The sequence below is a fragment of the Camelus dromedarius genome, chromosome 29 (genome assembly GCF_036321535.1).
Source record: "Camelus dromedarius isolate mCamDro1 chromosome 29, mCamDro1.pat, whole genome shotgun sequence".
In the NCBI taxonomy this organism is placed as follows: domain Eukaryota; kingdom Metazoa; phylum Chordata; class Mammalia; order Artiodactyla; family Camelidae; genus Camelus; species Camelus dromedarius.
In genome coordinates this window covers 24,842,340-24,857,937 of record NC_087464.1, presented here as the reverse complement: position 1 = coordinate 24,857,937, position 15,598 = coordinate 24,842,340, and the positions used below count along the sequence as shown (strand labels likewise).

Sequence of the window (15,598 nt, the reverse complement as noted above, 5' to 3'; positions counted from 1 at the left end):
GTAGATTCTTTCATTTGTTCCCCCAGATCCTTTTTTTTTTAATGGACGAGAACATTGATTTCCAGGGGTTTGGGGCATAGTTCAGTGGTAGAGCGCACGCTTAGCATGCCAGGAGGTCCTGGGCGAAAAAAAGAAAAAAAGAATGTTGATTTTCTAGTTATTTAATTTCACTCATTTTGTGAATGAGTTAGAACCATTGTCAATCTCTGAATAGCACCGCATTTTAAACTTGGTATTTTTCATGTCATTTAGTCTGTAAAACCAGTCTTAGAAATGATACATTTTATTCCATGGCTACTCTTCAGGCATTTTAAAAATAGTTGATAATGTTGTAATACAGTAATTAACTATTTGCATCTAATATCATAAGTGACATCAGAAATTAGCTATTTTAAATGACAGCTAATTAGAAAATGTTACAGAATTTGAAATATCACTTATAAGAGTCACAAGATAAATAAAAGATCTAAGAGTAAACTTGGCAAGGAATATGAAAGATCCGTATGAAGAAACGGGGAGATAAATGGATGACAAGTATTTTGAAATAAAGAATAAAAATAAAGAAAAAAGAGAACAGACTTGAGGGTGGGGAGGGAGTTAGTCCTATCAAATTCAGCAACAGGCAGTGCAGTGAAACAGGATAGAGTCAAGTATGCATGAAGAGAATTAAGTATATAACAGAGAAGTCATTTCAAACAAGGTGGATTATTTAATAAATGATGTTGGAACAACTTGGTAGCTATCTAGGTTGCAAACAGACTCCTACCTAACTCCTTATATCAAAGCTAACTAAGAAGCCATATGTTTCAGAACTAATACATTTGCTACATAAAAATACAAGCTTCTACACAGCTGTAAAATGATGTGAACATTGAAACTGAGAGAAAATATTTTCCACACTTACAAACAGCCGATTTTCTAAATAAGTAAAAATCCCCAGTAAATCACTAAGGAAAAAAAACTCAGAGGAAAAATGGGCAAAAAAGGTGAAGAGACTGCACACACGCAAAAAACTACAGCTTCAAATCTTTTTTTCAAATGTTTAAATAAATTTCATTCATAAAAAAATTAAAATCAAAACTAACGGGAGAGGGAGGGTATAGCTCAGTGGTAGAGTGCATGCCTAGCAAGCACAAGGTCCTGGGTTCAATCCCCAGTATCTCTGTTTAAATAAAGAAGCCTAAAATTACCTCCCCACCTATAAAATAATTTTTAAAAAAGAAAAAAATTTAAAAACGGAAACAAAAGAAAAAAAACTAATGGGAGTTAGTTTATTTTCACCTGTTAGGTTGATAAAAATCAAAGTTTGGTAATATACTGTGTTGAGATGGGTGTTGAGAATCTAGGTTCTCTTGAATGATACAAATTGCTACAACCTCTTTGAACAAAGCTTTGTAATGATCAAACTGTAAATGTATACTATTATAATTTCACTTTTACAAATCTGTCCTGACACACATTCATATGATCACAAAGATAATAATAGTAATAATAAAGAAAGCCAAGATGCAGAAGAGAATTTGTGGTACTTTTACCATGTGTGTGTACCTGTGTACATTACAACATCTTTGGAAGAATGTTAATATGTGAGATACTGGAAATAGTGATTACTTCTGGGTAGAGAACAGGGGATGAGGGAGACATTTTTCAACATAAACTCATATTGTTAAATAATTGTTCTTAACCATGATTCTCTGTTACTTACTCACTTTAAAATAATTTGGTAGTAAATATTATAAAATATTCTTAAATTAAAATATGGTAATCATTATTTGTCTTCTGATACTACAGTCCTTTAGACTCTTAACATTATTTAAAGTACTTGCTTTTAGTATCCCATTATAGAATATAGTATACTACATTTAACATTTTCAAATTGATAGTATTTCAAAATTATATAAGTATTATATGATTAGACCAAAATGTTACTATTAGTCTTTGCTATTTGAGTAAATATTTTGGTTTCCATAAGATTTTATTTTCTAGATTAGCTGTGTTCCATCAGCTCCATGAAATATGCTGTATTAGTGTGACTTTTTTTATAACAGCTTTTCTGATATAATTTACATACCATACAATTCACCTACTTAAAGTGGCCTTTAATATAGTCACAGAGTTGTGCAGCCATTACCACAGTTAATTTTATAACGTTTCATACCCCTAAAAAGAAACCTGTATCCTCTTACGGTCACTTCCCACTGCCCCTCTAGGCTTCCCATCCCTAGGCAACCGTGAATCTTTCTTTCTTTCTCTATGAATTTGCCTGTTATGGACCTTTCACATAAGTAGAATCAAGCAATATGTGGTCTCTTGTGACTGGCCTCTTTCACTTAGCATGATGTTCTCAAGGTTTGTCCAAATTGTACGTATCAGTGCTTCATGCCTTTTTATGAAACCCCATTATATGGTATTCCACATTTTATTTGTCAGTTGGTGGATATTTGGATTGTTTCCATTTTTGGATTATTCTGGTAATGCTGCTATGAACATTTGTGTACAAGCTTTTGTGTGAGATGTGTATTTTTATTTCTTTTGGATATGTGTACCTAGGAGTGGAGTTGCTGACTCGTACGGTAATAAATCTATATTTAAGTTTTGAGAAACCGCCAGAGTGTTTTCCAAAGTTCCTGTACCACTTTACATTCCCACCAGCAGTGTGTGAAGGTTTGAATTTCTCCACATCCATGTCAACACTTACTTGTCTTTTTGATTATAGCTGTCCTAGTGGGTGTGAAGTGATGTCTCATTGTGGCTTTGATTTACGTGTCCCTGATGACTAAGGATATCCAGCATCTTTTCATATGCTTATTGGCACAAACTTGTCTCCCTTTCCTAGAAATTATGAATATCTACTGTAGATGCATTTCTCATTAATTAGGTGTTTTGTATTCAGTTTATTTGCATGTATAGATTTTACCACCTAGGATTTCATTTTAGGAGCGCAACTAGTCTCGTCAGATTGGACGTTTTAGCCACTACAGGAAACGTGACCTAATAGAGCCTTATTTTGAGTCACTGTCTATGGTGATTTTTCTGATAATATCTTTTAAAGTCCACGTATCATTTTTGTTACAGTACTTCACTGGCCTTGAATGTGGACATAAGTTTTGTATGCAGTGCTGGAGTGAATATTTAACTACTAAAATAATGGAAGAAGGCATGGGACAGGTAAAAGATGCCAATTTGTTCTTGAGTTTCGTTGAATTTCCTACAGTGTTTAGACCCTACAAAATATGAACAGGTGAAGCATTCTGGGTTGTGAATTGCATGGGGAACTTTTTTCTAGATTAAAACAACTGAAAGATAATTGAGGCTTTTTTCTGTTTATTACGTGGCATTTCATTTAATGATCCAATCCAGGTAATGTTTTCTCAGCAGGCATTAACATTTGTATTTATCTGGCTAAACTTGTTGAGAATTTTTGTCATATCTCTTGCTTTTTGCCTTTCAAGTTTTGTATTGAAAAAACAATTATTTGGGTTAGAATTTTAGTTACCTTATGGTGATAAACACACACACATTTCCTTTAATAGAAAGAGAACAATTAAGGTCATGTAAATGTTAAGAACCTAGCAAGGTGCCTGGCAATGGTAAACATTCAGTAAATACCTGTTGAATGAAGACATAGTTTAAATTTCGATCTTTTTCAGACTATTTCGTGTCCTGCTCATGGTTGTGATATCTTAGTGGATGACAACACAGTTATGTAAGTACTTTTGATAGATTCTGCATGTTGAATATTCATTAGTTGGTTAAACCAGATTAAGTTTTGCTCAAGACCACAGAGGAGGTGAAATTTTTAAAGTCTGAAGATACTTTCTAATCCACTATCCTTTGTTGTACACAAGCCCATTTGTAACCTGGTTAAATTCCCAGTCACTATTCTGGTAAACTTGGCAAGGCATGACAGCTAGATTTCAGTAAACCTTGGAATTGGAGAGTAGGATATGTCACCGTGTCAGGGAAGCAGGTGCCAGGACAGAATTAAAGGGGAGTAGATTTATTCTGGGACAGTATCTGTGTAGGTTAAAGCAGAGGAGGAGCAGTAGACAGACCATGATGCAGTTCTGACACCTGTTAAAGGCGAGAAGGGGGAGGAGGATGCAGTGGGAAGAGACTCAGACTGCATAGTGGTTGAGAGAGTCGGGCAGCCCTGTGGGGAACTCCAGGATATAGGACTGCCTCGATGAGTGGAAATGGCAGGCCCTGGGACCCATGCCATGGCTCCGTCTCTCCCTGAGAACTAACCAGGGGGAATGTGGCCTCAGCTAGAACACTGCCACAGGTTGCAAAGCTGTGCAACTGGAGGCTGTTGGCTAACGACTCACCTTGAAAGGTTCTCTTTTGAAGAGGAGAAAGGAACTCAGAGAAACAAGTGGTTACCTCTTGTACATGGGGTAGAACCCCAGGTTGCTTAATTCCTGAGTCAGTGTTGTTTTCACAACCTCATGCTACCCACTTGACTTCAGTCTAGGAGAATAAACAGATTGAGGGCCTGAATGATCCACAAACAAGTTGTATAATTAGTCCTGGATAGTTACCTGTATAGAAAAGTATGCCTGTGTTTAAGTACTAGGATTTGAAGGTAATAAAAGTAAAAACAGCTTTTTTTTTAAAAAATGGACTTTAATAAGCAAATTTCTTAACCAGATGAAGCCGTAAATGGACTTAACCAGCACAGTTATGAAGCCACTGCTTCTACTTTATTAATCTCAGCCTACTGTGGATTACTAACACGTACTCACTGTTGTTGCCAGCTCTGTGTTAATACTGTTTCTGTCTTTCAGTAAATTTTATTTCCATTATTATTTTAAGCTAGCAGAAATAAACCATGTATCATCTTAGAGTACCAGGATCCTTCCACTTGTCTTTATCTTGTCCCATGATGCTTTGATTCCTTGCATTCTTACATCAGGACATTACATCAGTATAGGTCACTGTATCTTTTCATTAATTCCACGAACACTTACTGGGAGCCTACTTATGAGCACATATACAAAGGAGAACAAAAATTTTAAGATTTATTTCCTTTCCCCAAGAGATTCATAAATAAATAAAATGCATAGTTTGTTTTATATAGAGAGATATGTATAAAGTACAGTTAGAAAGAAGCAAATTACTCTACCTGAAGAATTTGGGGAGACTTTCTTAGGGAGTAAAATCAAGGGGTAAAAATTTAGGTTGAGGGAGTGGAGGGTAATATTAAAGAAAGGATGCCAGTATTTTTTTAACAGGCCATGAATGTCTGTTACGTATTCTGTGGGAGCTGGAGCACAAAGTATCAGATTATTAGAGATGAAGATGAGAAAAGTTTGACAGTTTATGATGAGTTTAGTCATAGAAGGTTGTTAAGACTGTGGTAATGAGGTTTGCATTTTAGGAATAACTTTGGTCATATCAAGGAAGATAGTATAGAGTGGGGAGGCATTTGGGCAGTAAGATGTAGTTAGAAGGATGTTGTTTTGTGAAATTTTATTTGGGGGAAATGGAGAACATATTTCGAACACACAAAACAAATATGGCTAATATAAGGGCTCTTATAAATCGGTAGGAAGAAGATAACCCCATGGAAAGGATAAACAAGCAGTAAAATAAACTTAAAAGGTCATGAATATTAGTTACCATACCTAGTTAAGTAAATGTGAATCGCAATTAGATATTCCAAGTTTTTAAAAAATTTTTTTGCATTTCAGATTGATAAGGGTTAAAAAATTTGTTAGCAATGAAACTTACAATGTTACAAATGAATGCCACCTCATTAAGTTAAAAATAATAAAAGCATAAAATAACTTGGTAGGATCTAATGTAAGTCAGAATGTAGTGCAATGGGGAATATAAACCGTTGAGACCTTTTTGTAATGCAATATGGCGATTTCTGCAAACGTATGTGCTCTTTGGCCTTTTGTCTAATAGTTTTTTTGCTTTAAATCTGTCATAACTACTGCCTTCTTGCCTCCACTGTTTCTCATAAGTCAGCTGTAATCATAGTGTTGTCCCCTGTTTACTGCTTTCAAGATTTGCTGTGACTTGGGCCTGAGGCAGTTTTGACTGTTTTATATATATGTATTTCTCTTTGTTTATCCTCTTTGGGATTTCTTGCTCCTTGGATACATAGACTGGTGCATGCATGGAAAACGTGGATAATATTTATAAGAGAATTTTAATAGGTATATCAGCTGGGGTTTTGAGAATTGAGAAGAGGGAGCTTGATTTTTCACCTTAAATAATTGTATGGTAATTTTGTTTACCTTCCATTTTCTTTCTTTTAAAAATAATCTATTTCTTTTAGAATCTAAAAGGTTAATTAAGTGGGAGAATGTGGAATTTTTTCATGTTTAATCTTAAGATCCGTAACTGAAATATGCTTTAATTTTTTTCCCTTAGTATGAAATAAACTGAATCCTTCCCAATCATGGATTATTTTTTAATTTCCAATTTGATAGATTTAAGAATGCTTTCTTGGTTACTTTGAATTAAACTCATTTGCAACTTGAATTGAAACTGAAACCTTATTCTTCCCAGAAGACATAGTACCCTTTAACCCTCTCAGATTGAAGCTAGCTCCCCACCCCCCCACACCACCCCCCATGCACCTTGTGGTCAGGAGGTGAAGTCATTTTTCCCCTCGGTCCCAAATGCTGTATTCAGACTATTTCACCACTTCCGTTATACTTACACTTCAGTTACATCACAGTCCTCTGTGATTTTCTCTCCTTGACTTGGTCTGTCCCACTTAATTATTCATAGTGCTAACACCTCATAGACTGTTCTTCCTTTCTCCCAAGGTTTGCTGTCATCCAACGTGATTCCAGTGCCTACCCCTAGCCCTCTAGTTCTCAAAGTGTAGTCCCTGACCAGTAGCATCAGCATCACCTAGGGACTTGTTAAGAATACATACTCTCAGGCCTGGCTCGAGACTTACTGAATCAGAAACTCTGGGAACAGGGCCCAGCAGTATGAACAAATACTCTCTCCTCGTAAGGTTCTGATGCATATTTGCGTTTGAGAACTCCTGCCACAGGCTTTCGTTTCTGTGATCTCCTCATTTTGAGAAAAACCCCTTCACCCCAGCCACCTCTTCCGAAGGCCACCACCCTAGGCCTACTCCAGATCCACTCTAATTGACTTTACAGAATCATCTTTTTTTTCCTACCTCTTCCTGAAAGTGGTCCTCAAAGTTCTGTCCAGCACACTACTTCTCACTCTGTGCAGTTTGTACACTCTCCCTAGGCAAACATTGGAAATTCCCAAATTTATATCTCCAGATTAACACTGTTCGCGAACTTGAGACCCGTTTGTCCCACTGCCTTTCAGGCATCTTCATGTGTACATTCCTCTGGCATCCTTATGTCCAGCCCTCCTTCTGCCCTTCCACCAGCAAACTTACTCTTCCTTCTTGCTTCTTAGTATCCAAGAACCACTAGATGCCTAAATTAGGAACCTTGGTGATATCCCTGATTCATTTTTCTCTTGCATTTCTTAGAGTCACGCTTGCACCAAATTCTGTAAATTTAGCATCCTAATTACCCTTAAATCCATCCATTTGTCTCTGTTCGTACTGCTGTTAACCTGATCCAGACCATCATCTTCTCTTGGCTGGGAATCTGCAGCTGGCTCCCATGTGATTCCCTTGTACCCAGTGTCGTCAGCTTCCAGTTCTTCACAAGTAGCTTCCATTGTCCTGTATTGCTTACCTGTGCAACTTCATCTTTCGCCTGTCCTTTCTCACATTCTCCATTCTACCCACGTAGAACTTGGTTTCTTGAAAGTGTTGTGCATTTTATTTGCATTTGGTATGATTTTACTTGCTTTTTTCCTACTGTCTCCTGATTTTCTTACAAGTAATACTCTCTGTATTATTCTTCAGTTACCTTAACCTACTCGTCATCTTAGTCATTCTTCACACCTCAGTTTATATTTCCATTTTGATTTTGGTAGACATCCTGTGTGCTCCTCAGCTCTCCCATATTTCCTTCACCAAACACTTTTCTAATTGCCTGTATTCTTGTCTGTATTCTTTCTTAGGCTGTAAGCGGTTTCACTCCAAGTACCCTGTTTATGTTGACTGAATCTTTTGCTTATTTCATTCAGGATGTGTGGCTCTAACTTTGGAAACATTACACTTGAAAGTATGTATTTACTGGTCTCAGTGCTTCTTAGGCTCTTAAATTCTTAAGATTAGTGATTCATTGTATTCACCTTTTTATTCCTTAGCAATGGGTGAATTATAGGCATATTCCTTGAATAAGTAACTGAAGATACAGTATTCTTGTTTGCATAAGCATACGTCATCATTGCAAACTGCGGTGGTTGATCTGTGCTGTGATGCCATCAAGGCCGTTTGGCTCAGTGGGGCTCCCCTACACAATGGCCTCATATAGTTACACTTCCAAAGTCAGGAAGGTAGCTGTATGCTTTGAGAGTTTTTCTTTGTTCCAAGATTTATCCGTGATGCTTTCATGAGGTTAATGAAAACTAAATTACTTATCAGTTAAGACCAAGTAAGTTTTCATCTATTTCTTTTCATCCTGGCAGTTGGTTAGTTTTTGTTTTTTCTTATTTTTTATTGAAGTGTAGTCGATTTAACAATGTTAGTTTCAGGTGTACAGCGAAGTAACTCGGTTATACATACACACATATATACACAGATATATTTTTCAGTTTCTTTTCCATTATGGCTCATTACAAGAAACTGAATATAGTTCCCTGTGCTATATGGTAGGTCCTTGTTATCATCTATTTTATATATACAAATTGTATATCTCTTAATCCCAAACTCTTAATCTGTCCCACCCACCCCCCTTCCTCCCTGGTAACCACAGTTTGTTTTCTATGTCTGTGTTTTTTATGTAGTTTTTTTAGGACCTAAATTTCTTTTACTATATATAGCTTCTCTATTAATATTAGGGATAATGGTAAACTTGTACCTGTTTAGTCTTTAAAGACCTTCAAGTAATACATGTAGTCTCACTGGGACTAATCATTGATAGCATTAAGGCACATCTGTGATGTTGTGATTCAACATGCTGCAAGGTGTGTCTGAAAAATAGTATGATTTATTTTCATATATGGGGGTTTTAGAAGCAGACAAGCAGAGATAATGGCAGCAACTCATTGCCACTCATTTCTAGCAAAATTATGCCAGATGCTTCTTTTAAAAGCTTTAACTGATGTGTAATACTTGTTTTTTTAATGGATTTTAGGATCTTGGGTTAGATAGTGCCTCCTCTGTTGGCTTTCCCCACTTGTTTGAAAAAGGCAGAAAAGTACTTTTCAAAAATAGTTTTAAATTAGATAATATAACTTAAATGCTATTCTTTGATAGATATTTCCTATTCCATTGACTTTAAGCAGTATATGTTAACTACTTAAACTATGTAAGGTGAGGAAATTGCTTCCTTTATGCTGTCGTTCACCTTTATCTCTTCTACCCTCTAATTTTTATTAGATACCTAATTACTTTATACTGTCTTTATAGTTACTCTTTTCTATTCTGTAACAGATAGTTTTGTGTTTTGTCAATAGGTTTATTCACAAAATTGTAAACCAGTACACTTCTATAACATTATAACTATGTAAACATTACATAAAGGCAAGCAATTGAATAGATCCGGAGAGAAATAAATGTAGCCCTGCTCTAAGAATATTACAAACCTCTAAGTCAGATGGTTATTTTTTACATTCTGTCAAATAGTGTTGTGAAGCTGGATATGCCCTTAAGCCCTGTGGATTGTACCATCTGAGGCAAGGGGCCAAGTCAACTTTGGTGGGTGTATTAATCACAGTATAGCAGGACATCTCATCTTTTTCTGTTCTTGTTGCTTATCTAGTTTATTTATTTTTTGGAAAGATATACAGTGTTCTTAGATTGCATCTCATCTTTTACAGTGGGAACACATCATCCTTATTTAATTATAATAGCTTCAATTTGCTACGTAGAGTATGTAAACTACATTTACCTTAAAAGTCTGTTTTGCTAACCACCCAGATTAAGGTAAAGAAATTTTCCAGTACCCAGAATGTTCGTCCTTGTGCCCCTTCCTAGACAGTATCCATCTCACCTGACTACCCAGCCTGACTTTTGTCAACCATCAGTTAGTTTTGCCTATTTTTTGAACCTCATTTAAATGTGGCATGAATTCTTTTTGTGAGTGCAGATCTGCTTCAGTTAATGTAATGTATGTCTTTGAGATATGTGCATGTTATTAAATATATATGTATGTTTTTACGTTGGCTTATTTTGTTTGTTTGTTTTTTTTTTTGTTATGCAGTATTTCCGTCTTCTGATAATAGACAGTTGGGTTTTTTGGTTTGTTTGGTTTTCACTATTGTGAAAAAACTACAAAGAACATTCCTAAATGTGTCTTGGTAGACATGTACTGATTTCTTTGGGTATAAAGTGAGGAATGAGAGTTTTAGCTTTAGTAGATACTGCCAAGGCAGCTGCCAGCTTCTCCAGGGCAGGTGTGCCTCCACACTTCCTGGCTCTGTGTGGCCGCTCTAGTCCTGGTCCACACTTGCATCATCAGTCTTTTTAAATTCTAGCCTTTCTCATGGATGTGTACGGGCGTCTCATTGTTGTTTTTCTTTGCAATTCCCTGGTGGGTAATGATGTCAAACGCCTTTCGTTGGGTATCTCTTTTTATGAAGTGCCCATTCAGATCACTTGCCCGTTTAAAAATTTTGTTACTTTGTCTGTTTGTTAATTACTTTCTATGACTTCTTTAAATATTCTGATGTGAATCTTTTGTTAGATGTATGTATTACAGCTATTTTCCCCAATGTGTGCTTACCTTTTTCTGAGTGATTTTGATAAACCAAAGTTTTCATTTTAATGGCATCAAATTCGTCATTTTCCCCCATTTATGATTATTGCTACTTAAAAAAATCTTTGCTTACTCCAAGGTTGTGTTTATTTTTAAGGCAGTCTACAGTGAGTTTATGGAGAATGCTTTGAAAACACATGACTTTAAAGTTGTGTATCTCATAGTAGAGTAAATTGAATGCCACCCCCCATCATTTCTCTGCAGTGAAACAGAAAAGCAGTGTAGTGTTCTAAATAGGAAATTTAGCACAAACACTATAGGATACTATTTGTTTAAAATACACACTTAAGGGATCAGAGCTCAAGTTCATAGTGAAATAATTACATCTCCCTGAAATGCAAAATTAAATAAATTGTCAAGTTATTTTGGTAATTAATAAAGTATTATATAGATATGAATTAAATTACTGATAATCATTAATTTAAATTTTAAAAAATGTTTTCGAACTATGAATATAAAGTTATAGATTGAAAGGAAGCAGAGAAGTTTGTGAAGGGCTGCATGAAGCTGATTGTGCAGGGCTGATAGGCCATTATGAGGCTTTTGGCTTTTATTCTAGGATAGAGCCCTGAGAGCGTTTTGAGCAGAGGAATGACACAGTCATGGAGGACTGCCCTGACTGCTGGCATTAAAAAGAGACTAAGTGGGAGCAGGGAGGTCGGGAGACTATTAAAACAGTCCAGATGTGATATGATGGTGGTTTTGACCCAGGACAGTAGTTGAGGAGGTAGTGAAAATGGTTGAATTTTGGATGTGTTTTCAAGGCAGAGTCAGGGTTAGACTGTGATAAAAGGAGGAGATGAGCCAGACAGAGGTGGCTGTAAGATCGTTCTGATCTTTGACTGGGATTAGATGAATTCAGATGATAGTAAATGTTACATTTCTTTTTAATAATCAGAAATTTGAGCAAAGTTTTTTTTTTTTAAGATAAAGATGTTAATCATCACATTGGCATAATCCTACAACCCAAATGCCCAATATAGGGGAAGATGGAATGTAATATAGCCATTTAAAAAGGAATGAATTATTTTAAAGCATTGGAAAATGGCTATAATAATGTTAGTGGGAAAAAACTAAGATATAAAATATTATGTACTAAGTTCTCTATTTAAAATTATCCATTTACAAAAAAAGGAGGGAAGTGTCCAGATCTATAAAAATGCTGAGTGGTTATTCTTCCTGAGTGATAGGGTTACAGCTGATTTTTATTTCTTTGTACTTGTCTATAATTGGTATGTCTGGGGGAAGAAAACCCTTTTCAAAGAAAACTATTTTATCTTTAGTCCTAAATTGGGTAATACTGTTGACTTGCTCAGGGTGCTGTGTAAGGAATAGTTTTTAATACTTGGCATACTTAAAAAAATCCTTGTTTAAAGTTTCCTGTCTTCGAATCACAGCTCTCCAGTTCTCATTGGTAAAAACGGAGAATTATCCCAAAACTCAAGGGTGGTTAAATGCTTCTGACACTGTGCTCAGAATGTGTATCTAGAAGACATTTAAGAGTCATTTTGTTTACCTTCATGAAAAGCTGCCTTCTACCACGAGAGCTGGCATATAGCTATTTTCAACGTAAGTGATGGCACCAGGCCTTTGTGGAGAAAATGAGCTTGTTAATGGCCAGGTTGGCACTCGCCTTCTTGAGAATGCTTATTCTCAAAGACAGGAGATGACTTTTCTTCTCTATCACCAAATTAACTAAGGCCTAATAACCTTGGCCTAGTATAACTGTGGCTGACCTTTATCTTCACCAGTTATGCCGAGGCTAGAGTCACCTGTAAGAAATCATTAGGGCTTGTCACATCAGAGAAGCACTATGGGTAATGGAAGTTAGACGTGTTTGGAAATCAGGGCATCTGACTTTGAGTCTGATTCTTTCCTTAATTTTTTAATTGATGTAAATTTCACGTAACATATTCACCATCTAAACTAGTTTAAAATACACAATTCAGTGGCTTTTAGTATATTCATAATGTTCTGCAACCATCACAACTAATTCCAGAGCATTTTCATCACCCCCAAAAGAAATCCCATATCCATTAAGCAGTCGCTCTCCACTCCCGCCTTGCCCTAGACCCTGACATCCAGTCATCTGTTTTCTGTCTGTACCATTTTGTTTATTCTGGACATTTCAGTGGAGTCACACAATGTGTAATCTTTTGTGTTTGGCTTCTTTCAGTTAATGTAATGTTTTGAAGGTTCATCCATGTAGTAGCATGTATCAGTACGCCATTCTTCTTTATGGCTAAATAATATTCTGCTGTATGGATATTCCATATTTTATCCATTCATCAGTTCTTGGACATTTGAGTTACTTTCACTTTTTGTAGAAACATTTGTGTTAAATATTTGTGTGCAAGATTTTTATTGAACACCTATTTTTAATTCTCTTGGATATATATACCTTTGAGTGGAGTTGCTGGGTCATATGGAAGTTCTCTGTTTAGTTTTTGAGGAACTGCCAAGTGTACTGATTATTTTTATACCTCAGTTTCAACATCTGTGAAATGTGGAGGTTTAGTGATTTAAAAAATACTTATTAAACACTTTCCACAGGCCAGACAGTGTATTGGACATAAGATCCTTTTGTGGAGTTTATTGTTTGGTTGGGGATAAGGAAGCAGGAAGGCACATGTTAAACAAGTGATTATACAGATTGCTGTCTAATGAAAATTATGACACGTTCTACAAAGAGAAGTGTATAATGTGCCATGAGAAAGGGGGGGGGGGTTGGTTTACACCTAGACTGGTATAGGGAATTGTCAGAAAAGGCTTCCTTGAGTGAGTAACAATACATCTTAACTGAGTGAAATAAAATAATAATAATAATGACAGCTTTCTCTAATATTTATTGAGTGCTTACTATTTGCTGGACACTGTTCTAGCCCCACAGCTGTATTTCTGCTGTCCATTTTCCAGATTAGTAAGCTGAAAAATAGAAAAGTGAAATAATTTATCTTCAGTTCATAGCTATTAAGTTGTGAAGCCAATATTCAAACCTAAGTTATCCCACCTCAGAGCCCCACCATGATGATCTTCTCTTCCCTTCCCAAGGGAGATAGCCCTATGGAAAAGCCTCTGAGGAAGGGTGCGGTTTGATGTGTTGAAAGAAAATGGATGTGACAGGAGTGCACTGAAAGTGGCGCGGGACGGGGGTGGGGTTTGTGGGAGAAGAGCAGTGAGTGGGATGAGAAGCTCAAGAAATAGGTGAGGCCAGATTGTACGGAACTTCCTTGTTCATTGAAAAGGTTTTAATGAGATTGCACTATGCATTTTTTATACTATTCTTGCTGGCTTTGTCAGTGGTTGCTCTTTTTTGCTTTAACACCACTTCCTTATAACACACTCACAGGAATTTTTACCATTGAAACTAATGAAACTTGCGCTTCAGGGTTCTTCACTTTCATGGGTTCCTGTGAGTTCAAGAAATTCTTGTGAATTATAGAGTGTTCTAGGTTGATAAGGGAAGCCACGTTGTAATCAGTAAGCATTTCTTGTAAATTACCAAGACATTTCAGAAGAAGGAGGCCATCAAAATTACATATCACAGAACCTGGATCCATTTCTTAATTTTCCTGTCAGTGTGTCTCTTATTTCACACACTGATTTTTGAGGAGGATCTTAGGGAAGGTGGCTGAGAATTTCTGGCTAAAGGCAAGATATCAGAGTCAGAAGACTCTGAAAGGGACCTAAATTTGGCAATAGTTGGTAAGTCATTAGCCTATAATACAACCTCTAAAAATGGAATATTTAGAGTATAAGATACAGGTGGAAACATCTACCAAAATAAAGCTATAGAAACTTTGAAATTATTGTTTTGATTACTACAGTACATTTGTTGACAATTTATGTATATTTTAGTATTTTCAATTTAAGGCAGTTTTTGTAACCAGAGCATTAAACTTTTTTTTATAAATGTGGAAAATACTCTAAGCTGAAAACTTCATAATAAACTATTTTTATTCTCTCTTTTAGGCGCCTGATCACAGATTCAAAAGTTAAATTAAAGTACCAGCATTTAATAACAAATAGCTTTGTAGAGGTAAGTGATTTCTCGTAAGTTTCCCTTCTTTAAGTAAAAGGAATTGCTTGTTAATAGAAATATCAGATTGTCTTATGTAAGAAACACGTTTACCATAAACTTGAGTTATGGACTTTATTTATGAAGCAATGCCAAATACCCTTGTTCCCAAAGGAGCATGGCAAACCACAAACCAGTAAGTACATGTCTTGTCATAGACCTTGAGCTTTGATAACAAAAGTATTTTTATAGTCTTCCTTTATCCCTAACTGAGTTTTGTAGCTGATTATTAGTGATGCTGTGTTGAGTCATGTTGAGCACTCTACCCCTTCTATATATCTCTGCTGGTCTTAGCTTCCATTGCCAGTAAATGTTGTTAGTAAAGAATGCTGTAGTCTTGTTTGTTTATCTTGTTTGTCTCTTCTTTCATCAGAGCAGAAGTTGGCAAACTATGGCCTGCCTATTTTTGTAAATACATATTTATTTAAACATGCGCATTTATTCTGTAACTGCTTTCGTGCTACAGTGGCAGAGTTGAGTAGTTTCTGAAGAGGCCATTATGGCCCACAGAGCCAAAAATCTTTAATCTCTGGCTCTGTGGAAGAAGCTTGCCAGCCCCTGTACAGGGGCATCAGGGTAACTTGGTGTTTTAATTCTAGAAAGTAATTTTTATTTTTATTAAAGATTAAACTAAAGGTCAGATCTTCTAGAAAATAGCATTTTTAAGGAAGAGTATATTTTTTGAAATGGTCAA

The 15,598-nt window shown here is 36.0% G+C and overlaps 1 protein-coding gene across 3 annotated transcripts in view; it reads left to right on the top strand.

Moving 5' to 3' along the window:
• The window catches only part of ARIH1 (ariadne RBR E3 ubiquitin protein ligase 1), an 85,258-nt gene that overhangs the window by 49,616 nt on the left and 20,044 nt on the right, over positions 1 to 15,598 (top strand). For 2 of the 3 annotated variants that reach the window (XM_064480732.1, XM_010977928.3), the window contains 3 exons: positions 3,076 to 3,168; positions 3,651 to 3,706; positions 14,799 to 14,865. In XM_064480732.1, coding sequence (XP_064336802.1) covers positions 3,076 to 3,168; positions 3,651 to 3,706; positions 14,799 to 14,865 — 216 coding nt within the window. The remainder of the gene's footprint in view (positions 1 to 3,075; positions 3,169 to 3,650; positions 3,707 to 14,798; positions 14,866 to 15,598) is intronic. The other variant, XM_064480733.1, reaches the window with a different exon arrangement.